Source organism: Telmatherina bonti (genome assembly GCF_933228915.1).
Source record: "Telmatherina bonti genome assembly, chromosome: 18".
Lineage (NCBI taxonomy): Eukaryota > Metazoa > Chordata > Actinopteri > Atheriniformes > Telmatherinidae > Telmatherina > Telmatherina bonti.
Genome location: NC_136616.1, coordinates 12,757,502 through 12,783,231, shown reverse-complemented (window position 1 = coordinate 12,783,231; position 25,730 = coordinate 12,757,502). Strand labels below are relative to the sequence as shown.

Here is a 25,730-nt window from a genome sequence, read left to right as displayed (position 1 = left end):
GGTACCAGTCCTTCTTGTTTGCTGATGATGAAGCTTCATCTTAAATCGCATTTAGTTTGTTTGAGCAGTTTTTCTGTCAGATTTTACTGCATTCTTTAAGATAGTCACAGCCTCAACTACGAGGGAAAAAAACAATGCTGGTTACTAGCAGTTTGGCCCCCAGTAGGTTTGTTAAAAAGCTTATAAAGCATCACTCCTAAATTTAAAAAAAAAAAAAAAAAAAAGGTAATATGGACCTAAACACACTGCTGTCTCACCCTGCCCTGAACTGCTGGGCAGGCCAGTAAATTCCTGCGGTTAACCAGATTTAGCCTGCAGGCCTTCTTTTGGCCCGTTTTCCTTTCAGCAGTACAGAACAAACCAGCAAACTGAATATGTTTTATTTAAAGAAAGAACAATAGTGCAAAGAATGAAGGGAAAACTCAAAAAGAAGAGAAAGCAGAGTTTTGTGTAATTTAGAGAAGGAATTACAGCATTGTTCTGGAGATTGTTCAGATGCAGTATATCATTTTCACAAACCAAACCATGTGAAGCTCACCAGAGTTTAACAGAAATGTTAGACAATTTGTTATTTTTAAAACATCTCTCCTTACCCACTTTACGTTTCCACCTGCTGCATTTACATAATATAATTAAATCCACCTTTTCCTTGCTTGGCTCATCAGCTGAAAAGGCTATTTATTCATTGGTGAATGGTAAAATAAATGTACAGGGGAGCCCCAGTGAGTAATTTCCTGATATTTCCAAGACAAACCCACAAATGACATGAAAAACTATTTTACTGCTCTCTACTTAGCTTTTTTTCACCTAAGCCTAACAGAGGGGGGCATGTAGGAAAATTCCTCATTATTACTGAAATACATGCACATGTGTGTGCATGTAGAAAAGTAAGACTGGAAATATTCTGTAAGGGTGCCATCATGGTTCCATTACATGTTTCCACACATTCTTCCATTACAGAAATGTATCATATTATCTTAAATTAACCCTTAAAACACGACTATATCTCTAACGCTCCAAGTACTAATGCTTTTTTTGTCAACACTGTCTCGGGAACGGTAATGTGCAACTCTTTGTGGTAAATTGTGATCGACTGGAAAAAATCCTTAGATCATGTAAATACCAGTCATTTATATCCTGCACTGGAGGTTTACAAAACAGGAGATCGTGTTTCCATTACACCTAGAATTGCACATAAACTGGAAACACATACATTTTGAAAAAAGTTACAAATAAACTTTTCACGCTCTCATAAGGGAGTTTTTCAGATTTTGATATAGAAACAAATCGCAAAAGTGTAATGGAAACACTTTTTTCACATTTATGTGTCCATTGGGTTGTGGGGAGTGGTGACCAGTTCCTTTCTGGTAAAGTTGACGCAATGTGGAACAAACAACTGTGAATTTCAGGGTTTTAGAAAAGAAAAATAGGGAGAAAAGCTTCACAAAGCTTTAGCAAATTCTCTACGGCAAATAGAAAACCCCACATAATGCTATGTGCTACCTTACATAAGCCGCAATTGAGGCTTAAGCGCAAAACTGTTCAAAGGAAACACCTGTAAATTGCGATTGTTGTTTGTCGAAACGCGGCAAGTGTTTATTCAGACTGTATATGCTAAATCCACCGAGTTGGTGTTTTCAGAATGGTGAATAGTAGCATAAATGACCAAATAGCAAATAATATTTTTCCACAGAAAGCCAGACCAAGAGAGAACGATATGCAGATGAAAAAAAGCTTAGTCACTGTTGATATGTGTGTATTTCTATAAAAAACTTTTTTTTAAAAATGTTATTGGTTTTTGCTCTGTCTGGTGCTATTGATACATTCAGGTTACATCATTTTAGCTTCATAGTCTGACAACTGAGACTGTGCTGAAGACATGGTTGAAAGCTATAGCTAGCTGGGATATTATCAATTAAACCAATTGAAAACAGGAAAAGACTTCTGCATCTGCTTGTTGTTGCTCAGTATCTTCTTCTCTTGAAATAGTAAAACAAACTTGGTGGATCATAATCAATACCCAAATCCTAATCAAAAAAAGTCTTAATGCTGCTAAAACATAAGACACAAGCTGAAAACCTTCAACACTTAACTGGTTTCTTACCGACATGACAAAGTCTCCATCGTGGATCTGGATCTGCTGTGTTGTTCACGTGGATGGTAAATATCTATCCGCCATAGCTCTTCTTTGACTCCAGGGGCAGTGTTAAATAAAATGTGGCGCAAACTAAATCATAAGATTTTCTTTTTCTTTTTTTGGCAAATTGTCAGTTGTAAAACTAAACTTATTGCAAATGTGATATTGGCGATATATATATTTTTTTTTATTAGACTGTAAAATCATCTTTAACTAAATTATTCGAAGGTGAAAAACTATCTGGCTGTCACCTTTTAGACAAGGTCTACTATTCAATCCCTCAAAGAATTCATGATATTATAATTCCAGCTAATCAAGCAAATTTAGCCAATTGTTGCAAATTCTGCATGTCCTTGCAATTATGCAGTTTACAAACAAAATATTTTCTACTGCAATGTTCTAGCAGGTGAGACAAATCAACATGATGGAGTTAATAGCATCCAGGTTGACTATCCACTTTTTTAACTTGCAAAAATGAAGCATTGTTCTGTGTTAGTATCATCAGGTGGTTAAAATAAGACTGCTGCATCGAGATAAGGAACATTTCCTTTACACCTAAATGATTACAGAAATATTGGACAATTATAATCAATCCCTTGTACAATTAACTAACAAAATAAAAGGTAAAGTGGTGCCATGTATGTTTATACTGAGTGTAAACAGTTTTGGTTGAGCCACCTGCTTCAACATATCTCTACAGCTATGCCTTAATCATATGCTTTTATACACTAATAAAGAATTAATAAGAAACACAGAGCTCCATCCATAAAATAGGTGGTAATGAGTTCTGGCTTTTGACTAAGAGGCCTTTTCCACTCTTAAAACCATCCAAAAAGAGCCAAGTTTGAAAATGTGAGCATTTCATCATCCCTAAAACAAGCTGTGTATGCTGTCTAATAGAGGAGTCTTCCACCTTCCAGAGGTTTTGCTGCTCCAACAGTCATGACATTAAATCAGACCAGTGTGCGATGTGACGTGACTGGATGTGAGTCAGGTTTAAAGTGCCACCTGGTCCCACCTCATTGCGAGGCAGAGACTGGCTATTAATATCAGTGACTTGACTAGCAGAGTGTGCATTGCTTATGTGCAAATGGCAGAACTAAGACTTCTGCCAGGAAAACAAGTAAAAAGTTTATGTGGACACAGAATGGGAAATATTCCCATAAAGCATTAATAAAGACAAAGTTCAACCAGATTAAAGGTGGTTCTAACAGTAAATGTCAGCGTTTCGTAGCTTTTTCTGGCAGGTTTCTTATGGAATACTATTGAAGGGTTAAGCTTGAAAATGTCAGTATTATATTACTATATAATACTATCTATCTATTGATCTGTTTTTTTTAAAGGAAGTGTTGGATCACCCTGAATTTCCCCCGATGAATAAAGTACCCACCTATCGACCGACCAACCTTCCTACCTACCTACCTACCTACCTACCTACCTACCTACCTACCTATCTATCTATCTATCTATCTATCTACCTATTGACCAACCGACCTTCCTACCTACCTACCTACCTACCTACCTATCAACCAACCTTCCTATCTATCTATCTATCTATCTATCTATCTATCTATCTACCTACCTACCTATCTATCTAGCTACCTACCTACCTATCTATCTAGCTACCTACCTACCTATCTACATATTGACCAACCGACCTTCCTACCTACTTACCTACCTACATACCTCTTGACCAACCAACCTTTCTATCTACCTACCTACCTACCTACCTACCTATCTATCTATCCAGCTACCTACCTACCTACCTACCTATCTATCTATCCAGCTACCTACCAACCTACCTACCTATCTATCTAGCCATTAACTTTACTACAAGTTTTAATCTCTGACCTCTTGAACACAAAGTAATAATTTCTGACCCATTACCCTTACACGTGTGTAGATCATGTTAGTTCACACCAATAAAGTCACAAGCAAACTCTGGGAAAGCCCCTTTGAGTCAGACATGCAGCACATACCAGACACTGACACACACAGCAGATTAACTGAGTGAGATTCTCATCATAGGCAGTCACATTCCTAAAACCATTTGTCTGTCTGAATCCCTCTGAATGTGAACGTCCAGCATACGTGGTTGGCTGCATTAGGCAGGGGTCCGCCTGCAGCAGGAAACCCCCTGAAAAGGTCCGAGAGCTGGACCTGACCTGGTTTCAGGGCCAGAAGGAGACGCGCTGCTGCCAAACAGCTGTCTGAAGCTGTCCAGGAAGACAAAGTAATAGTAGCAACACCAGTAAAATCTTCCACACTGGTTGTATGCTTTAATCAAACTGGGATTAGGGAAAGTATCAGTGTCAGGATGACAAGGAAAGAAAAGCAAAACACAGAGAAAAGGGTAACAGTGCTTCTGCATGCTAAGTAAAGGCTTTAGTTCCTGCCGTGGGTATGCGCTGCATTTCAACCAGCATCCACTGAGGGGCAACAGCATGAGGCACAACAGCCTTCACATCTCACTGGCACATTGGAAAACTCTTGCACACTTTAAAGTAAAGGTTTCCTGATCCAGAGACATGTGATGCCCCAACTGGTCAGATATATCGACACCAGCGTCATACGTCAGTCCCATTTTAGTGCTGTTTAAAAATATGCCAAAACTTCAAAGTGCACACTTTAATTTGCTTGTTAATATAAGAAACTATTATTGATAACTTTACAAACCATAATCATAACAAATAATATGTATATTTGTGGGTTTATATGTCTTCACTTTAGTCTGTAAGGGCTTCGTCCTACCTTTTCCACTTCTTGGTATTTTACAGGATATTTTTTAGTTATTGTCAGCAATTTAGCTGCATTTGGTTGAATCTAAGCAGCTGCTTAAAATTTACACTGCAAAGTACAAACTAATGAATATCAGTTCATCTTCATACTGATTTAACAGAATTCATTTCTTCTTTTAGGCCTTTAAACAAAGATGAATAAATGTTTCCAACAGCCTAGCTCATTACAATATAAACTTTAGTGTTTAAATGTGGAAATGTTGTCAAGCCTGACCTAAAATCCAGTTAACGGATGGCATTTTTAACCCACATCCTCTAATTAAATGTTAAGATGCCAACTGGACTTTATTTCAGAGGGGAAATGTTCCTGCTGTTAGTTCTGCTTCCAGAGCCAAACTACTAATGACGGGATGAAATGTGCAGAGAAGAAACGCTGCTTCGTCTCCTATAGCGGCTAATGTCCTGCAGCAGCTGCGCAATAACATTTCATTTACAGTTTAAGATTCAAGTCACTATGGAAACAAGATAATCCAGATAAAAAGCTAATTGTTAAAAGAAATCTTCTTTAAAAGACAAAAAAAAAAGTGTTTTTAAAGCAGATTACCTTCAGCCTTCCCTCAACACGTTTCTGCTCAAATAAAGATGGCAGTGGTAACATATATTAACCCTTTCATGCATAGTGGCCCTGCAGTGGACACCTACTTACAAGCTTTTTTTCTTGCATTTTTATGAATGAGGATGGTATTTTTGTAAATAAACCACTTCAATGGATGTCAGTGAATCATCCAATACGTTTCCACTCACTGGAGAATAAATAAATATGTGATATAATTGAACAAAATGTAATTACGCAAGTTTGCCTTTGCAATAAATAGGAAAAGGAAATTATTCAGCTATATTTTATACAAGATTTACATAATATAATTATGATCAGATATTATTTTATAAATCCATCCATACATTCATCTTCTGCTGCTTATCCGGGGTCGGGTTGTGGAAGCAGCAGCCTAAGGAGGGAAGCCCAGACTTCCCTCTCCCCAGCCACATTTGCCAACTCTGCGGGGGGGATCTCGAGGCGTTCCCAGGCCAGCTGAGAGATATAATCCCTCCAGCGTGTCCTGGGTATTCCCTGGGGTCTCCTCCCAGAGGGACGTGCCTGGAACACCTCACCAGGAAGGTCCAGGAGGCATCCTGACCAGATGCCTGAGCCACCTCAACTGGTTCCTCTCCATGCGGAGGAGCAGCGGCTCTACTCTGAGCCCCTCCCGGATGACCGAGCTCCTCACCCTATCTCTAAGGGAGAGCCCGGCCACCCTTCAGAGGAAACTCATTTCAGGCGCCTGTATACGAGATCTTGTTCTTTCGGTCACGACCCACAGCTCATGACCACAGGTGAGGGTAGAAACGTAGATCGACTGGTAAATTGACACCACGACAGACCGGCGCAGAGCCCGCATTACTGCAGACGCCGCACCGATCCGTCTGTCGATCTCACGCTCCATCCTTCCCTCACTCGTGAACCAGACCCTGAGATATTTAAACTCCTCCACTTGAGGCAGGACCTCACTCTCGACCCGGAGAGGGCAATACACCCTATTCCGGCTGAGGACCATGGTCTCAAATTTGGAGGTGCTGAGTCCCATCCCATTTCTTTTATAAATATTTTATAGAATACATTAAAATTAATAATAAATCATGATAAATAATAAATATCACAAATAAACAAAAAAGAATCAATGCATACGTCTGTAGAGGCAAAATACTGTTTTTAAAAATTTGTTTCATTGTTATTTTTTATTAAGTCATGCATTAAAAGGTTAATTATTCAATATTGCTTCTTCAAATTTTACAAATTACAAAACAGATTTGACCCTTTGTAATTTGTAAAGTCATAAAGTGTGGAAATACATTAGTTCTGTTGAAACTGATCGTATATATTTAACAGCTATGTGCAGCCACATTGTTTTAATCAGTTTCAGGCAAAATAAATAAAATACTGAACTAAAATACAAAAAGCTTCCTGCACAACAGCACAAAACAGACAAAAAAGAGGCCGAAAAATACTTTAAAAGAAATGAAAAGTCTGCGTTGGACTGGCAACCTGTCCAGGGTCCACCATGTTTCCCTCCTGGTTAGCGTCGCGATAAGCTCCAACTGCCTCGCGACACTTCATTGGACTAAGCAGTTAGTTAAAAATTCACTCTGTCACTGCTGGATGCAGCTGAAGAGAAGTATTCTTTATTTTAGAAACTTCATAAAACAAAAACATGCCCCAAAACAGACCACAAAACAAACTTCATGCCTGACTGCACACAGGACTCTGTCTGCTGGCAGTCCCACCATGTTGTCAGCCTCTATGATCCTCTCTAAAGGAAAATCCGACTGTCAGCATGTTATTACTGCCCTACATCATTCAAACTAATGTTTGTGACTCATAAAAACTTATCATTTGAAAAATCTTCAATGTTTGGTCCCTTACGATACACGTGCTATGCATTCTGACCCGATGATGTCAATGACCTCGAGACAAGAAGACGACAAAGACGTGAAGGTTAACGTGACTTTTCCTTGAACGGTGGACACACAGAGACAATGCTGAGCTGCACTGTGAAAGCCTGTGAACAAACATGACTTCTCTCTTCATGCCTTTGAGGCATTATTAAAACTAAAGCTGCGAAAGGAGCAAGCTGAGCTGGCCAACGTGAATGAAGGCTTAAACCAGTGTTTTCCAACCCAACATACACTACTGTGCCTTGAGAGATTATCGGGTGTGCCAGAAGTTTCACCTGACTGGTGTAAAAAGCAGCGCTGTGTTCATCCAAACTGGCACAGGTGTCACTCAGTAGTGAAAAAGATCCTAACACTCATTTTCTTGTGTTTATCTGATTTCTCTTTGAGACACTTTGACAAGATGGGCTTTATTTATATTAGGGCTGTGACAATATGCTTTCGTCCCGATTTGACTCTGATTATTTTGGTGCCGATTTAAATTGCGATTCTCATTATTCTTCAATATTGCTGATTTTTGTAGATTAAAAACAAAAAAAAACTGTACAGAACTTCATTTTGCTTGTCATTTTTCTTGATTTCAATTAGGAAAAAACAACACAGTTGCCAGACCATCATTCTGCTGCTATAATGCCCAAAAAGACAAGTAAAAAGATCAATGAAAACAATAAAAGTAACAAAAAAAAAATTTATAATCAATTATCGGTATCTATTTGTAAGAAAAAAACATTTTCTTTTCAGAAAAATATCGATTTTTAAACTGTGAAGCAAAAAATCCCCATTTTTCAACCCCTAGTAGACATGCTGAATAAAAACAATAAAAAATGACCAAAAAATTTATAATAGGTGTTTTTATTTATTTGAAAAAAATCTATTTTTTTTAATGTGACGTCACCCATAAGTTTCTGAAGAGCTGAACTGAAGCTCGGTGGACGGTTCCTACCATCACCATCGTGGCAGAGGCATCCACGTTGTCTCACCCGGACAATACAAATATGGGCACAGAAGTGGAGCTGAGAGGGCAGCCGTGACCGTCATGGTGGATGATTGACACCGTGCGAACTCCAAGCTGCTTGTAACTAAAAGCTAACCGAGCTAACCCGGAGATAACAGGAGCTAACCAGCTAAAGGAGGTAAGCGGGCTAACATTAAGTCACGTTGTTAACCGGCTAAAAACCGCGGTTGTTCTGCATTCTTCTTACTTGAAGCGGGAGATCGGGTACCTGTCAATCAAAATGTCACACCCCTAAACATGCCGAATTTCAAGATTAAATTACTTTTAAACAGACGAGTTGGAAAAAATTCATTCCCCCCACAGTTGTCATGAAGTTAAACCTGACCTATTGAACCTAAAATGGATTTTTGAACCAGGCTGTAAACATGTTTATTTCTGCCGTGAAGTTGGTCTTTTTAACATGGGAGTCTATGGGGATCCGCTCTGTTTTGCAGCCCGGAGTCTCCGTCCATCTTTCATATACGGTCTATGGTAATTCCTCTCAGTCTGAATTATAAACACACTGAATCTCCCAATGATCACTTAGACCTGCGTAAAAGAAACTGTAAATGCTGGTTGAAGCAGAAACCCACTCCTTCCTGCTCGGCTGAGTTTGTCAGCTTTCATTCAGACTTCCCAAAAGAGTCAACTTCCTGTCGAAGGAACGCAATTCCTGAATCTCCCAAAAACACATTTTAAGTATGTTTTGCATGTTTGGCAAACATATTTTTAACAGAGCAGGAAACGGACAGTCCCCAGCTTCACCTTCCTTCCCATCCCACCACAGTACGCATCAAGTGTCAGGAACAAGAACAACAAAACTTCCGGTGACAACAATGCATCTGTTTCTGGGACAAATAGTCATTTGATCAATTCTTCAGGAGGATAACGCTCATCCATGCTGGTTTCACTGCTATTGTGTGTGTTTACCTCCTCACTGTGAGCTTCAGTATCCTGTAGGATCCCTTGATGAGGATGAGGGCTTCCTGTCTGCTGCCGTAGAGCGCAGATCCATTTATGTTGATGAGTTCATCACCGACTTTCAGCTTCTTGCAGTGGGCAGCTTTCCCTCCATCCTCGATCTGAAGACAAAGACGAGAACTTGTTGAGATGAAAGCGAGAAGCTGGAAAAAGCCAACAGAGGGGCATTCAAAGAAGTAAAAAAAAGAGAAAATGCATCCTAAAAAATAAAAGACAGTGAAAGATACCTCTGTGCTGCCAAGGCGACAACTCCTTTTAAACCCATTTTTGAGAGCATTTTTGTTAAATTGTCTCATTCTCCAAGGCAACGCTGCCCTAAAGAGCATCTCCAAAACAGCCCGAACCAAACATCCCAAGAAACCCATCAAATTCCTCAGGAACAGCCTGTTTGTGTGGCGGCTGCGGGTCACACAGTGGTTAGGCCTGTTCTGTTAATGCATTGCTGGGATGCTTCGCTGAGTTTTTTAGGCTGCAGAGTGAAAGTTGGTGGGAGTCTGGTGCAAGACGGGACGAAACAAATAAAGAAACACAGGAACAGACAGATGGACTGGGGTATGCAGACGGCTTGTCAAATGGCCCGCAGAGAAGAACAATACTGGCTTACTGATATCATCGCTGTGAGCATGTTAGCGTGCCGTTAGTCTCTCAGAACAACTAGAATGAATGGAACTATTTATAAATCAAATCAAAGTTTATTTATAGAGCACTTTATCATCCATAAAATACAACTCAGACATTAAAAACGTGATGCTCAACCATCCTTTGCTATCAAATACCATTGTCACGTATACATAAAGATATTAGTATAGGCTCATACACACCCATATACGCCCATGTACATGAAACAATGTCTCAGAGTGCTGTCCTAACCCCCACTATTCCCATCAGGTAAACCAGTACACTGGAGAAATAATATAAAAACTAGGGGTGGGAAAATCGAATCGAAAAATAAAAAATCTGGATCTTTTGCTTCACCATTTTAAAATTGATTTTTTTTTTTTTTTGTTAAAAAATCTTTTTTTTTTTTTCAAAAAAATAAAAATAATCCATTATAAAATTCTGGTCTTTGTATTATTTTATTGATCTTTTTACATGTTTTCTTAGATATTATAGTAGCAGAACGACGGTCTGGCTACTGTGTTGGTTTTTCCTGATTGAAATCAAGAAAAATGACGAGCAAAAAAAAAGTTGAATACATTTTTTTGTTTGTTTTTAATCTCCAAAATTCAGCAATATGGAAGAATTGTGAGGATCACAATTTAAATAGAATCGGCACCAAAAATTGGAATCGAACCGGGACAAAAGCATATCGTCACAGCCCAAAAATAACTATTACAAATCAGTTTTCAACTTAATTTTATAACAAAACAATTTTAAAACTCTTTGTCCTTCTTTGTCCATTGCTTCATTCTGTTCATTTTCAGAATAAAAAAATTGTTTAACCTGTTGATAAAATTATGTGGTTTTTTTTTGGTCGAAAATAAAAAAATATTCATCAATCAATATCAACCAAACTTAACTTATAAATTACAGAATTTTTACAGATGTTTCTTCAAAATGTTGTGCTACAAAATTTGCTACTAAATGCTAATTTAGCAAAATGCTAATGCTAAATGCTAAAGTTGTGTTAATGCTAAATGCTAATGCTACTAAATTTCCCAAGTTGGGATTAATAAAGTACTTCTATTCTATTCTTCTATACAACAAGCAAAATGAATATCTGAAATACAGAGCTAGAGGCAACATCCAGTTTTAGGGAGCATTCACATCAGGATAGTCTGTTAGACTCGGTCCAATTAGGGACTCGGCTCGGTTGTAGGGGGATGTATCCATGTGGACCAAGATCATGTTCACGCTGCACTTTGGTCAAACGAGTCGACCCTTTCCAAACTTTCTAAACATGGAGCCGAAACTATCGCTGTTTTGAGTTTATTTTGTCTTATGGAAGTATACTGCAGAAATTCACTGCAGCAATGGACGCAGAATGAACACCAGACGGGGTAGAGGACCTTTAATGCCATCGCTATTTATTTACCCACAATGCAACACTACGCCATCAGCAGGAAGTGATTCCCCACAGCTAAGGCTTGAACCAGTGTCTTCTTGATGTAAGGCTACAGTGCTAACCACTATTCCACCGTGCAGCATAACTCGGAACTCTCACACATAAATCAGAAACAATGACATGATAAGACCAACAAGTGCTGATAGTTGGTGTTATTTTAAAGCATTTGTTCAACTTGTACTGAGAGGATGAGTTACTCTGAGCAGCGAGCGACTCCAACTGTCTGTTCAACTCCGAGTTGCAACTTTAAAGGCAAATTGTCCTTTTAAACAGATGCTATGTATCTTAGGAGGCTAAAAATTTAAACATTTGTTATAGCCATGAAGGCTCTGATGGACTCCTGATCAGGTCTATATATATCGGGTATCATAAATTGATGACACAGTAGTATTTAATATGAGTAGAAACCACATAGGAATGACTGGTTTCAGTATTAATTCCACTTTCAAGCCTCCACAAAGGCTCAGTACGGATGTATAAAAGTGATTCTAAAGAAACAAATTCCTGATCACATAGCGTGGAAACAGCATGGACGTGCCCCTCCCTCCATCATTCATTCATTCTTTTTCCTGCTTCTTCTGCGGCTAAATCAAAGGACTGTGTGTCATGGAAACACAGGTCTGATTTCACAGTTTTAGACTTTTACAGACGCACAGCAGGGAAACGCTGCTCTGTGAGCCAACTAAAACATAAATCAAGATCTTTCATATATTAACCAGAACTGGTGGCTCTCATGGGCTCAATTCTGTTGTGGATTGTGACTTCAAAGGTTAATAATTTGGAATTTGATCCTGCTGTAATACCACTTTACAACATGGAACTGGTCAAGCACGTATGAAGCGGGCAGCTTTATCATAAGAGTGGGTTTAATACTGGCATGGTTTCTTTTTTCTGTGTCTGAAGCAATTTTTAAATTATTTCAGATGCATCTGTGACCTAATTCTGCATCACAATCATGTTTGAAAGTGTAAAAAGAAAAGTCAGTTTTACACAGGAAACATCTTCATGCGTATTCAGGCTTCCTATTATCCCAAAACTGGAAGGTGGAAAACAGGAAGTAAAGTTATAACTGGTGTGTTTTAGACCCAAGTCTGTGCATATTTTTGAAAGAAACGGGAGAAGACACACAAAGAAAGACAGCCAAGCTAAGCCGACAATGTTTTCATTCACTTGTTTCAAATGAGGATTTCATTAAGAAAACAAACTAAAGTAAAACTGTCTCTCTCACACACACACACACACACACACAGTTCCTAAAGCACAGCAGCCACAATATAATCTCTTATTAATCATCAGTGCAAATAATTCAGCACCAATGAAATAAACGTTGCAAGTGAAAGATTTCAACACACACACACACACACCGCTTGGATGAGCTTAAACTATCTGTGTACCATTAAGCCAGAAATATAATGTAATTTTCCCACAGATACAGAAAAGAGCCAGCGAGAGCAACGAGGGAATGAAGCAGAAAGTAAGACAAGATGGGAATGTGATGGAGGAAGTAATCCATTATAAAATTTCTGTGATTTTTATTGATTTTTTTTTTACTAGTCTTCTTGGGCATTATAGCAGCAGAATGATGGTCCGACTTATTGTGTTGGGTTTTTTTCCTAATTGAAATCAAGAAAATTGATGAGCAAAAAAAAGTTTTATACATTTCTTTTGTTATTAATCTGCAAAAATCAGCAATATCAAAGAATTGTGAGAATCGCAATTCAAATCGAATCGACGCCAAAAAAATCAGAATCGAATTGAATCGGGACAAAAGCATATCGCCACAGCCCTAATAATCATGCACGGCAGAGATCCAGCGCATGACTATGCAGAGTTAACACGCATGTTCTCTTCTTCATGTGTTGGTTTATGAATAACCTGTACAAATACAAAAGTGGCCAAAAAGCAGCAGAACCAAACAGATATGCGCTTTGTTCCCGTGTGCAGAAATGATAAAAAACAACGGATGATGATCATCTGCCTTGTGCTGGCTGCATGTGATGATAAACTGCTGCTGTGAAGGAGATTTTCTTCCCTCCGTTTGTACAATAAGCCATTTCTCAGTTGTTTTCTGGGTCAGTTTCGCTCTGTCTGACCTACGCGTCTGTACAGTATGCGTGCACGTGTTTGTGTGTGTGTTGTATCGCTGTGAGACGGCCAGACCGGGTGAGGTCACCTCGGGCATTGGCGAGAGGGAGAAGAATACCCTCTCTGTGTGCTGAAACACACACGGATCAGACACACCCTTTTATATTTAGATTTCAGGAGTGACTTCATGGCCTTCTGTATGTGTGTATGTGTGTGTGTGGTGGCACTGTGCCGATTACTGTTCCCTAAAAGAGAAAAAAACAAACAGAGGAATCCACATGCTGGTCACAGGTTGTCATCACTTGGCTATCACCTGACACACACACACATACACACACACAAGAGCTTCTTTATCAAAGACTGAAACGATCAGCTTCACACTGATGATCGTTAACGCCACTGTGGGTGTGTGTATACTTGTATTTATGACATTGTGGGGTCATTGTGTGTTTTCACCACTGCTCTGTGGGGACTGACATTCTTTTGGGGACCAAAAGCAAAACCTCACAAATAAATCTTTAAGTTTTTATGATGGAGATTTGGTTTAAGGTTTTAGTAAAACCTAAGGCAGACAGGCAGTGTTTTTCATCAAGTGAAAGTCAGAGTGAGGCCTCTGAAGTGATGGAAATATGGTTCTGTCAGTCTCCCACTGCAAGGCAGTGCCTCCACATGTGCATTTAAACCTCACATTACAGCCAAAATGAGTAGTTCTCTGCATTAGACAGCTTTGGGAAGGAAGATCTGTGTGTATACAAGCACCACAAAGCAGAAAAAAAGCACACACTGCATGAAAATGATCAAAATGCTCACATTAACTACATTGGTGTGGTATGCGGCGGTGGGGGGGCACACAGACACACAAGTATTGGCAAGAAATGAAGAGAAGGAAACAGTTCTTCACTTGTTTATGTGAAGATTTCCAGAGATTTAAAGGGCTTATGAGGGATGCAGGGACGTATTTACACTCAGGCGTCAGAAGAGACGCATCATGCAACTGAATGAAATGAGCTGAAAGGAGGATTTTACTGATAACTGACTTGCACTTGGAGCCCACTTTGGGAAAGTACACGCATCTCTGATGATACCGTCTCTAAACGGTACTTCTTCTGTTTCATTAAATGAAACAAACAAGCAGCAACGTCAGCTTTTAAAATCCAGACTCATGACAGAATAAGCTAAACGCCTTGTAAACGTTACCACAAGTTGTTTTTATTGTGTCATAAACAATTTTGTGATCTTATATGTCACCCTCTGGGTGTCGGAGCTTACAGTATTCCTCACTGAGTCAACATGTTGGAGTAAATAATCATCCCTTTAACAATTGGTGCAATGCTTAAATGGCTTATGATTAAATATTCATCTTTCATAAGTTTATATTTATGAAACAGCCAAATTAGTTTTAAACAAGCAGCAAAAACAGACTTGAAACTTAGGCTGTCATAACATATTGTACAACTGAATTCAGTTTATCCAACCAATAACGTATCTGGAGAGGTTTGGTTTGATTAAGCATCAGAGCCACATCAACACCTCGTCCACCTCATCACAGTGTTGCTGGAGCAGAACTATGTTTGTACCGCAATTTATCTGAACAGATTTAAAGCTCATTTAGCAGGAGATGGGATTTAAATATGGGATGCTGTCACATGTGTAGATGGTTTTACTTTAGATAGAGAGTCTGAATTGACAACGAAACAACAAAAGATGGAAAAACGTTGCCAGGACTGATGAGAGTCCATTTCAGCTCCACATTCGCATGGTTGGATCAGATTTTGGTGGAAAAAAACATGAAACCTTGCAGTGTATCAACAGTTTAGGCTAACCACAGTGTACCATTTCCTGACGGATACTTCTAGAAGGATGATGCACCATGTCACAAAGCTCAAATCCCCTCCAACTGCTTTCTTCAATATAAAGTTCACTGTCCTCCAACGGCCTCCACAGTCACCAGATCTCAGTCCAACAGAGCAGCTTTGGGATGTGGTGGAACCAGAGATTCACATCATGGATGTGCAGCAACTGTGTGATGCTCCATGTCAATATGGAGCAAAACCTCTGAGGAATGTTTCCAACACCTTGTTCAATCTGTTCCATGAATAATTAAGACAGCTCTGAAGGTAAAAGGTGGTCCAACCCTAAACTAGTAAAGTAGGCTGAATAAAGTGGCCGATGAACCCCAAAATAGGCAGCAGAATGTAAATAACAGCAAGCAGACATGTTGCTAAGTGGTGCCTTTAATAGAGCTGTCAACCTGACAGGCCACCACATGCTCCGAGATCCTGCAAAAAGCCCCAACAATGCTGACTGCCCCCTTGGGAGTAAGACCCTGAGACCATGAGAAGGAGGAGGAGGAGGAAGGTGGAGCACAACAGTTCTGTGCTCTTGCTATTGTCTGTCGCTGCCACCGTTTGGCTGCCAAACATAATGTCTCCACAGAGGACTTATTTGGAAACAGAGGTTTGCAAAGCGGAAATATGAGTGGAGGTGGTGGAGGCGGAACTGTCAGGGGTTTTTTTGTTGTTGTTGTTTTTCAGTAGTTTTGAAGGTTTATTCCACATTTCCTGTTTTGACAATGTTTGAATTCACCTTTATTTCCACTAGTGGTTCAGAGCTACTTCTAGCCACAAGTGGGAGTCGCTATGCGTGTGACCTGCACTCCAGAATGAGGTCTGTGAATGAAATATAAACTCAACCTTTGTAGAATGAATAAAGCTATGTCAAATCCAGAACTAGTGGTTTTCTAAGCTGGTCCAGTCAGTCAGCAGGTTCCAAATAGTTGATCCTTGATGCTCCTAACTTAATTTGGAGTAATGGCTTTTACTGTACATATATTGTGTGGTTATGTCATTAAATACCATACCATCAACATTGAATCAAGTTTAGTTTTATCTATTAATATTTTTTTGTTGTTTTGTTCTTTTTTATCATTTGGACTTTGTGTGTTACATGTACCTGCTGTACTGGGTGCACAAAAACAGTTTTTTTTAAAAAACATGTCCCATAGTAAAAAAAAAAAAGGGAGTCATCAACAATATTTTTAAATTTATTTCCTTAGTTAGGGGGGGAAAAAAAGCTACCTAGTGGACCACATCCTGCATATCCAGTCAGTTTTTGCTGTAGTTTACTGTGGTTGCTGAGCCAGTAAATCTATAGTAGTGCAGAACTTAATGTCTATCCGGGTAATGATTTTATCATAGTCTATGAATAAGCAAGATATATTGCAGCTGGATTGCAAACATCCTGATGGGATATAAAAGCCTGAAAAACTTTCACCAAAGTTAAAACACAGTGTACTGTCAATCTAAATTTACTCCACAGTGTTATACACTAGTCTTCCTGAAAACTTGCTGACAGTAAAAGTAATAGGGCACGAAGGTGACATTGCATTAGGGGGTCCTCAAGATGCATGGTGTGCGGAACCACTGGTTTACAGGTCAGAAAACATTCTTGTAAAGTGAAAAAAGAGTGCATCGTTGTGGCACTGTCCTCTATATACCTCTACGTTACTTCCTGCGTTTGATGTAGCATTGCATTGTGGGTAAATACTTTGTACTGTATTTCTGCAGTATACTTGCATAAGACAAAATAAAAAAAGCCAAAACAGCGATAGTTTCGTCTCCATGTTTAGCTCACAAGAGGAGGAAATCATAGACTGTATATAAAAAAAATGGACGTAGCCTCCGTGACATCACCCACAGGTCTCTGAAAAGCTGAATTGAAGCTCGGTGGGCGGTTCCTACCATCACCATTTTGGCAGGGGCATGCGCGTCGTCTCACCCGGAAAATACAAATATGGGCAAAGAGGTGGAGCTGAGAGGGGCACTGTGAACATCATGGTGGATGATTGACATCAGGCGAATTCCGAGCTTTCTGTAGCTAAGAGTTAACCGAGCTAACCCGGAGATATCAGGAGCTAACCAGCTAACGAAGGTAAGCGGGCTAAAGCTAAGTTACGTTGTTAACCGGTTAAAACCGTGGTTGTTCTGTGTTCTTCTTACTTGATTGGGTACCTGTCAATCAAAAGGACATGGCCTTAAATATGCCAACGCTTGAAATTAAATTACTTTTAAACAAGCAAGTTAGAAAAAAGAAATCACTGCCCCCAAAGTTGTCATGAAGGTCTTTTAAACATGAGAGTCTATGGGGATTCACTTGGTTTCGCAGCCAGCCCATAGCGGATGAAGGGGGAACCGCAATTTTATGCACCTCCACATAGGCTTCACTTTTAACCGCCATAAGTTGCCGCTTATGGCGGTTCCGCTGGGGAAACAGAGTTTTCTTCTTCATGTGAGTCTTGTTCTCTATCGTGCTAAATACTAGAGTAGCTCCACCTTTGGTGGGAATGGGGATATATTATAGTAACGGTTTGGCTCGTTTGACCAAAGTGTAGCGTGTACACGATGTCGGTCTGAATGGATACACCCTTCTAAAGCTGAGCTGAGTCCCCAATAATTGGACCAATTCTAGGGGACTATCCTGATGTCAATGTACCCTAAGTCTGTGTCAGGATGTGGTTGTACACACAACACGATTTGCATCTTGAAATGCTACATTTTATTCCTTTTCGTACTTTATCTCTACCTTGATAAGCTGTTAATTCAAATGATTGGTTCAACCTCACATCAGCAGAAGTGGCAATTTTCCACTCACACCTTTCTGCTTTAACTGCGTCCACCTCAAATGTCCAATCAATCACAAAATACTTCTCGGATACCCAAGAGAAGAAAGTTCTGCTTGGCTAATGCATCAAGAACAAGCCGCAAGTTGTCCCCAGTCATGAACAAAACAATTTTGTTCTTGTTACCTTGAGAACAAGAAAAAACTTCCTCGCTTGTCGTGGAGTTGGTAACAAGCTTGAGCGTCACTGCTGCAAATCTGCTGAATGGAAACAAGGAGGATCCTTAAGAGTCAAAGTAGGGAAAGTACTCCAGTTCTTTGGGGGAAAATGTCTGAAAATAACCACATTTACACCCAACTGAAAAAATTTTATTTATTTTCTTCATTCATTTCTGGGAGCTGTGCCGAGTTCCAGATCCCCAGGTTACATTCCACATAAAACGAGGCCTTCACTTTTCTATGGGCCTTTTCTTGCATCTATGGCTTCATGTTTCTGATGTCTTGCACATATATGACAAGCAGGCTTCTTTTCCCTCACTCTTTCTCATACCAACTGCACACAAAAACACACACCCTTTCCCAACCTCTGCCCTCCAGTCTGAGCCTTGTGAGGTTCTCCTCCCTTCCTCACACCCACGCTCGCACAAGGCCTTCCTTTATCAGGGTGGGAGGAGGGGAGCTGTCGAGGTGGAAAAAGAAAAAGCTCCCACGGTTGCGCCAAAAGCAGCAACAGCAACATGTGTGTGTGCTTGTATGTATACTGCTGTTGAGCTTCATTGATCAGAGGTGTTGCAGCTGGGGTGTGTTGTCCTCAAACGGCCTTTCCATTGGAAAGACTGAGGGGAGCGAAGCAGACAATGATCCCCCAGACGGTTAAGCCCCTCCTGGATGGAGTTTCAGAACCGAGACCCTGGGTCACTGACACACTTGGATCAAATTCAATACTAGTGTGACAGAGGAGGAAAGGAAAAAGTAAAAGACAGGAGTGGAAAAGAAAGTAAAAGACTGTAATAGAAGGAAAATGAGTTCACAGGAGAAACGAAGGAAAAACTCTCAACACTGACTTTTCAATAACACACAATGGTGAATCTACTGAAAAACAAGCACTGTTGCCAGTTGTGGTCCAAGATCATATAGCAGCAGGTTGTTCATGAGACAAGATACCACAGCAGTCTGATCAGTCTGCAGGTGTCCAGCAAACCTGACCAGTAAAAAGACTGGTTTTAATCTACACAGTATGCAGGAGAATTGATTCATTTAAAGTCTAGTTCTTACAAAGCAAACCTTCAAATTATAAAGACAAAACATACTCCTGAATAGAGTTGGGACCAATCTAATATCGATATAGGCCTCCAATATCGACGTGATTCATGGACTGGGTATTGGTCCGAATGATCCACCTTACTGATTCAGAAAGGAAGCTTTCATAAGCCTGTGTTTACAAATGATAAGAATTAAGCTTGTTTGTTCTCCACAAGAAGCAAGAACTTGGATCTTGCTCTCGATGCCACGATGCCTCGTCAATTTATACTCCAAGAGAAGCTTCATCTGCAACAGGGCAGGGATCACTGCGGCCGGCGATGTCTGCTTTTAAGTGCAATTAACCCGTTAAATCCTTATTTAATGAGAAACTTTGTCTTTGTCATCCACACATTTGTTTTGGTTGTGTTTACCCATGATGCCTGGCGCTGAAGCCACAATGCACTTTGTTTTGCAGTCAGCTTCCCATGTTTGGTCTGTTTGAAATAGACTAAGACTATGAAAGTTAATTTGCATACTCACAATACCCCAAACAAATCAGACTTTTTGAGCAAACAAAATAGGTTTTTAATAAAACAAGCTGATGTGAATGCAACCTAAGAATAGGAAACTAAAACTACAATTCACACAAAGTCACCAAAACTGGATAATAGTGCGTGGAAAAACATTTCCTGGCTGATGAATCTCCATTTCAGCTGCAACATTCAAATGGTACGATCGGATTTTGGTGGAAAAAATACAACCTGAAAGCATGGATCCTTCGGAGAGGGTGAGTTGGCACTAAGCAGCAACCTCCAGCTTTTTTAATGTGAAGCCGATGCAGAAGTGCCAAAAAATTGCAGTCCACCCCTCATCCACTAGGAGCTCCAAAACAGAGCAAATCCCCATCAACTTCCATGTTAAAAAGACCAACTTAACGGCATGAAATAAACATGTTTACAGCCTGGTACAAAAAACATTTTAGATTTAATCGGTCATGTTTACCTTCATGACAACCATGGGTGGAGTGATTTTTTCAATCATTTCATCTTGAGATTTGGGGCATGTCCTTTTGATGGATGGATAACCAATATCCTAACGCGAGAAGGCAGAATGTAGAACAAGCGCGGTTTTTAGCCAGTTGACAGCATGACTTAGATTTAGCCTGCTTATTTCTATTAGCTGGATAGCTCCTGTTAGCACCAGGTTATCGAAGTTTGATAAACGTCAAGCATTCACCCCCATGCTCCCAGTCCCCCTCTCACCTCTACCACTTTGCCTATTTTTGTATTTTCCGGTAGAGATGTCAACCGTGACGCTGCCAAGATGGCGATAGGACGTTCGATTCAGCTCTTCAGAAACCTACTGGTGGCATCCAAAGGCTCCGTCCATCTTTTATATACAGTTACATCACATCACCACCGCCTAACTGAGTATTGTTGCCAACCAAGTCCATCCCTTTACAACCAAAGTGTAGCATGTTCTGGTGGATACTTCTAGCAAGATAATGCACCATGTCGTAAAGCTCAAATCATCTGAACATGACAATAAGTTCACTGTACTTCAAAAACCTCTACATTAATCAGATCTCAATCCAATAGGACATCTTCAGGATGTGGTGGAACAGGTGATTCTCATCATGGAGGGGCAGCCAACACACCTGCAGCAACTGTGCTGAAGAATTTTTCCTACGCTTTGTTGAACTATGCCACCAAGAATTAAGGCATGTCTCATTAATAGCAAGGTGGCCCAAGGTAGCCAGTTGGTCTATTTCCAACAAGATCAATGTGGATTACTATGGATGACTACAGCCCCTCCATATGATATTAACAAAACCAGTTCAAAATTTCCACCACTACCACACAAACCTAACATTGATGCAGAGGATTCTGCTGTTTGTTTTTTTGTTTTCTTATTTTCTTCAGAACAGTTTCAGGAATTATCTAAAAATGTGATGTGGTAACTTTCTGGTAGGTCTCGTCGTTGGTATATTTTCATTAGCTGCACTCCCAGGACGAGACCAAAATATTTTAATTTCAAACTAAAAAGTCCCACAGTTACTGCGTTTGAAGAAGTGCCAAAAATGCAGCCATTCAGACTGTCCCCATCTCAGGCGCCGCATAAATTAAGGAGTACACAAGTATGGCAACAATATAGTGTATGTGAAATAAACAGCAAAAAACATCTCAGTTTGGCAATTTGTGCAGGATGTTTAAGAGTTGTAGTACATTCCCACAGTGTCTCTAAAAGCTTCAACCTTAAAATAAATAATAGTTGCATTGAGGCAAATTGAGGGGAAGTGCCTAAATAAAGAGAAAATTGTTTTCTAATATTCTGTGTTGGGTTATGAACTGTTTTCTCCAATGATGGAATATAAAGATGAAGAAAAGAAACTTAATTACCAGATAAATCAAAGAAAACAGACGTCTCTTTGCTTCTCAAGGTGGCTGACTGACAAGTAATCTTTGGGAAATCCAGTGCAGAAACCCCTCACCTTAACACAAAAGATGTTCAAAACACCTTAAGGTGCAGTAATTCTGATAAAACCCACACTTAATCTGTGAAAATAAATCCCCTCGTTACAGTCAAGCCGGCGGGCCACATCAAAGCTCTACCACATGCAACCCTTTCCAAAGAAGCGCAGCACACCACACTAACCCTCTGACCCTGAGGAAACGCCATCCTGTCATTTACGCCCATCCATCATATAGCATGCCTCCATCTCCCATAATCCACCGCTACGACCCTAACACTTATCCCCAGCACTGACCCCTTTCAGTCCACCACAACAGCCCTGACGCTCAAAACAGCGACACTTAACCTTACTAACACTTAACTGACAATCCCACACAAAGAAACAGAGACTGAATGCTTGATTGATTTATCTATTTTTAAATTCGGCCAACACACATGATCTAAAAGATTCATCTTTGACAGGTGAAATTATAAATATATATGTATATATATTGCTCTCCTGGTTGTAACCTCAGGAGCTAAACGCACTCTGACAAACCACAAGATTTATATGCATCGTTTGCAGCGGTGACATGACCAGCATCGTGTTTTTTCAGTCCAACCCCACACACACACACACCCAGCGGTGTGTTTTTCTGGTGGGGTATGGAAGCCATTAGATCTAGTGATCAGCGCTGACAACAGAATGGGTTAAAGGGTCAGCGGCCTGGTGGGAGCAGAGACAGACTGGATTGATCCATCAATGTCTTCAAAACAACAAAAACTTTGTATGAATGTGTGCCCCTTTATCTCAAACCCAAACACACACATATAAACACACACTTCAATATGAGTGAAACATTAACTACTTAATGCCAACTTGATGACCTAACCAATCCTCACGCGCCTCGGGAACAGTTTCATGACTAAATAGAGCTGTTTACGTGTGCAACAAAATGAAAACTCGTGAAAATTTTATTAGCATAAAATCAAAGGTGATTTGATGGTTTTCAGACTTAAAAACTGTTTCTGGGTCCAAATACAGCTTTTTTTTTTTTTTTTTTTTTAAAGAGCCATAGCATAGTGGAATGGTCAAGCTTTAGTAATGATCAGATCACAATGAGAGTTTTTAATCTGATTGGATATTTAAGAAAACTTGCTGGCACACAGCAATGAACTTATGACCACTTAATGACACCAAACTTTGGTTCGGTGATTTGTTCAAATGAAAACTGGTTTATTTGCTGTCATTCTCGGCCACCTAGTTTTGTCTTTTATTAAATTAAAAAATTTACAATAGTGGAACATGCCTAAGTGGCCTACACCAGTGTTATTAACTGTGTTTTTACAGGGCCAAGACCTACAGATGGCACAGATAACTAGATTTTTAACTCAGGCATTTCGCATTTACATGATTATAATTTAATAAGTGTGACTAATCAGTTATGTTTTATAGATGTCACCGTAAACTTTGTACCACAAAAAAATTACTTGTTTAATAAACAAAAAAAATTTCTACACAAAGAAATGGCTTTCTATTGACACAGAGCAACTAGTTAGTTTTGATATACATGGACACATCGTCATGTATTTGGGTTGATTCAACTTATATACTAAGACAGGGTCTGATTCACTTTAATTGAGTTGATTTAAGGTGCATTCACATCCCGACAGTCTGCTAGACTTGATCTAATTGGCGACTGGGCTCAGTTGTAGGGGGGTGTATCCATGAGGACAGAGATCGCGTTCACGCTGCCCTTTGGTCAAATGAGCCAAACCATTAGAATAATATACCCCCATTCCCATCAAAGGAAATTTTGTCCCATAAATAAGGGATTTAAAAGAAACATGTGTCCCTACTTACCCTGTATCATACCAACAAAACTCACATACTGTACCCAACGTTTATTGGTCATCATCTCGCCACACAAACAATATGTGCAGTATGGCACTGGTCTAGGCTGCAGCTGGATCGCTCACCCAAATGTTTTCAAAGTTCTGTTTAATATCCGATTGGTTGTTAATGTCTTTAGTTGAGAACAAAGCTGCATTTGTCTTGCACCACTGGTAGATGAACTCAGAGGGACAACTGTCCACATTAGCACGCACATTAAATGATTAAGTTGCCTTTCTTTTTTTTTTAATTCCAAAGAAGAGATCCAGTGGACATCCAGCACGGTGGACCCAACACCAGACCCAACATCATGTTGGGTTATCAGACCCAACATTACGGTGTGTTCAGACCAAACGCATTTTGAGCATCAAGAGCGGCAGGTTTCCATGTATAGTCTATGTGGAGGCGCGGCAAGGGGGCGTCGAGCTTTCTCGCGTCGCGTTTTGAGCGTCGGCGTTCCACGCGTCAAAAGCCAGAGATGGAAAATCTGAACTTTGGCCGCTTGACACAGGGCGTCAACCAATCAGAGCGATCAGCTCGCAGCTCCTGGAGGATTTCTGTGGTGAACCCAGAAGGGGGAGGGGGGGGGGGGGGGGGGGGGGGCTTCTCTGCTGACTGTGACTCTTGTTGCATTAACATTGACGATCACTGCCCTACGACGCGTTCTCTAGCTTTATTTATTAGATAAAATCATGCCATAGCTCTACTGAATCCGCCATCATTCAAACTGACCGGAAGAAAAGCTCCGCCTCCCTCCTCTCTTTTCCGCTGGTCTGGAGCGAGCGGCAAACACGGCAGGAGCGTTTTGGGCATCGGACACAGCAGTTTAGTGACCAGCGCGTTTGGTCTGAACACACCGTCAGAAAGTTAATTCAGTTTAATATTCATGGATGTGATCAACTTAATGCAAGACTGGAATTTGTACCAATGCTAAATTAGTTCAGCCATCACATTTAAATTAAATCAGACCACACCATAGTAGTCTACATTAGCCCAAACGCACCACATTGACCAGGTTAGAAAAACCAAACTTCTAACATATTATAGGAAGGGCAGTCATTTAAATGTGTGGAAATCCTCTCCAGGTCAGTTTATTGTGAACTGTTTTAGTCTGTTTAGGTTTTTTTTTCTTGTTGTTGATGTTGTAGCTTTCAATACGGGGATTTGTTGAAGTTTTATCAATGAAGACTAGCATGTATCTGCACTGTCTGGTAATTGTTGATGAAAAGACATCTCTCTTTGTTTTACTACCAGTGAAAAATTATTCCTCTTACGAAGCTCAAATGCTAACTTTGTGACCAGGGACCCTTATTTGTTTTCTGTACGAAGTTTCTGTTCTTCTGTAAAAGCAACAGATTTCAGGATTTAGCAACAGTTGAATCAAATTGGTAAAGTCTGATTGGGAAACAGCTGTATGCTGAGGGAATTTTAGCACCATTAACACTGACAGCCATCAACAATGAATTTCATAACATTTGTGAATAAAATGAAAGCTTCCAGTACCATATGAATACAGACACTCAAGTGCTGTTGCACATACATCATGATTTATTCATTAGGTCTGTTTCAAATTTTGAGCTTCGACTGATTCCAATCAGATGTTTTTAAAAGAAGAAACCAAACAATTTGCCAATAAATGCCTGGGATGAGGAAGCCGGACGGCAACCTAGCACAAATAAATATTGCAGAGGCAAATGGTAGTTTAAAAATTAAACTGTGAAAATGTTTCCTAAGAAAAGAAACATCTTTTCACAAGTGTTGGCTTTATTGAGCCAACACAGGAGGTATAAATTTAAAAATTCTAATTCAGCAAATACCAAAAGGCCCTTCTTTTTCCTTAACCCATAAAAACCAAACCCATGAAAAAATGGTAAGACAAGTCCAATTTTAGTATGTACAAACTTTATGTGTGCCTCTGACAAAATGTAAAATAAGATTTGTAATGATTTTTGGGTCCTGGTATGATTTAAATTGCTATTTGCATATTGCAAATTTTTAGTTTGTTTTTTAAACAGCAG

At 39.8% G+C, this 25,730-nt stretch overlaps 1 protein-coding gene across 1 annotated transcript in view; it reads right to left on the bottom strand.

Annotated features, from left to right (window-relative positions):
* shroom4 (shroom family member 4) overlaps window positions 1–25,730 on the bottom strand; it is a 94,891-nt gene that overhangs the window by 52,760 nt on the left and 16,401 nt on the right. Inside the window, exon 2 of the mRNA XM_079258046.1 lies at window positions 9,308–9,459. Coding sequence (XP_079114172.1) covers window positions 9,308–9,459 — 152 coding nt within the window. The remainder of the gene's footprint in view (window positions 1–9,307; window positions 9,460–25,730) is intronic.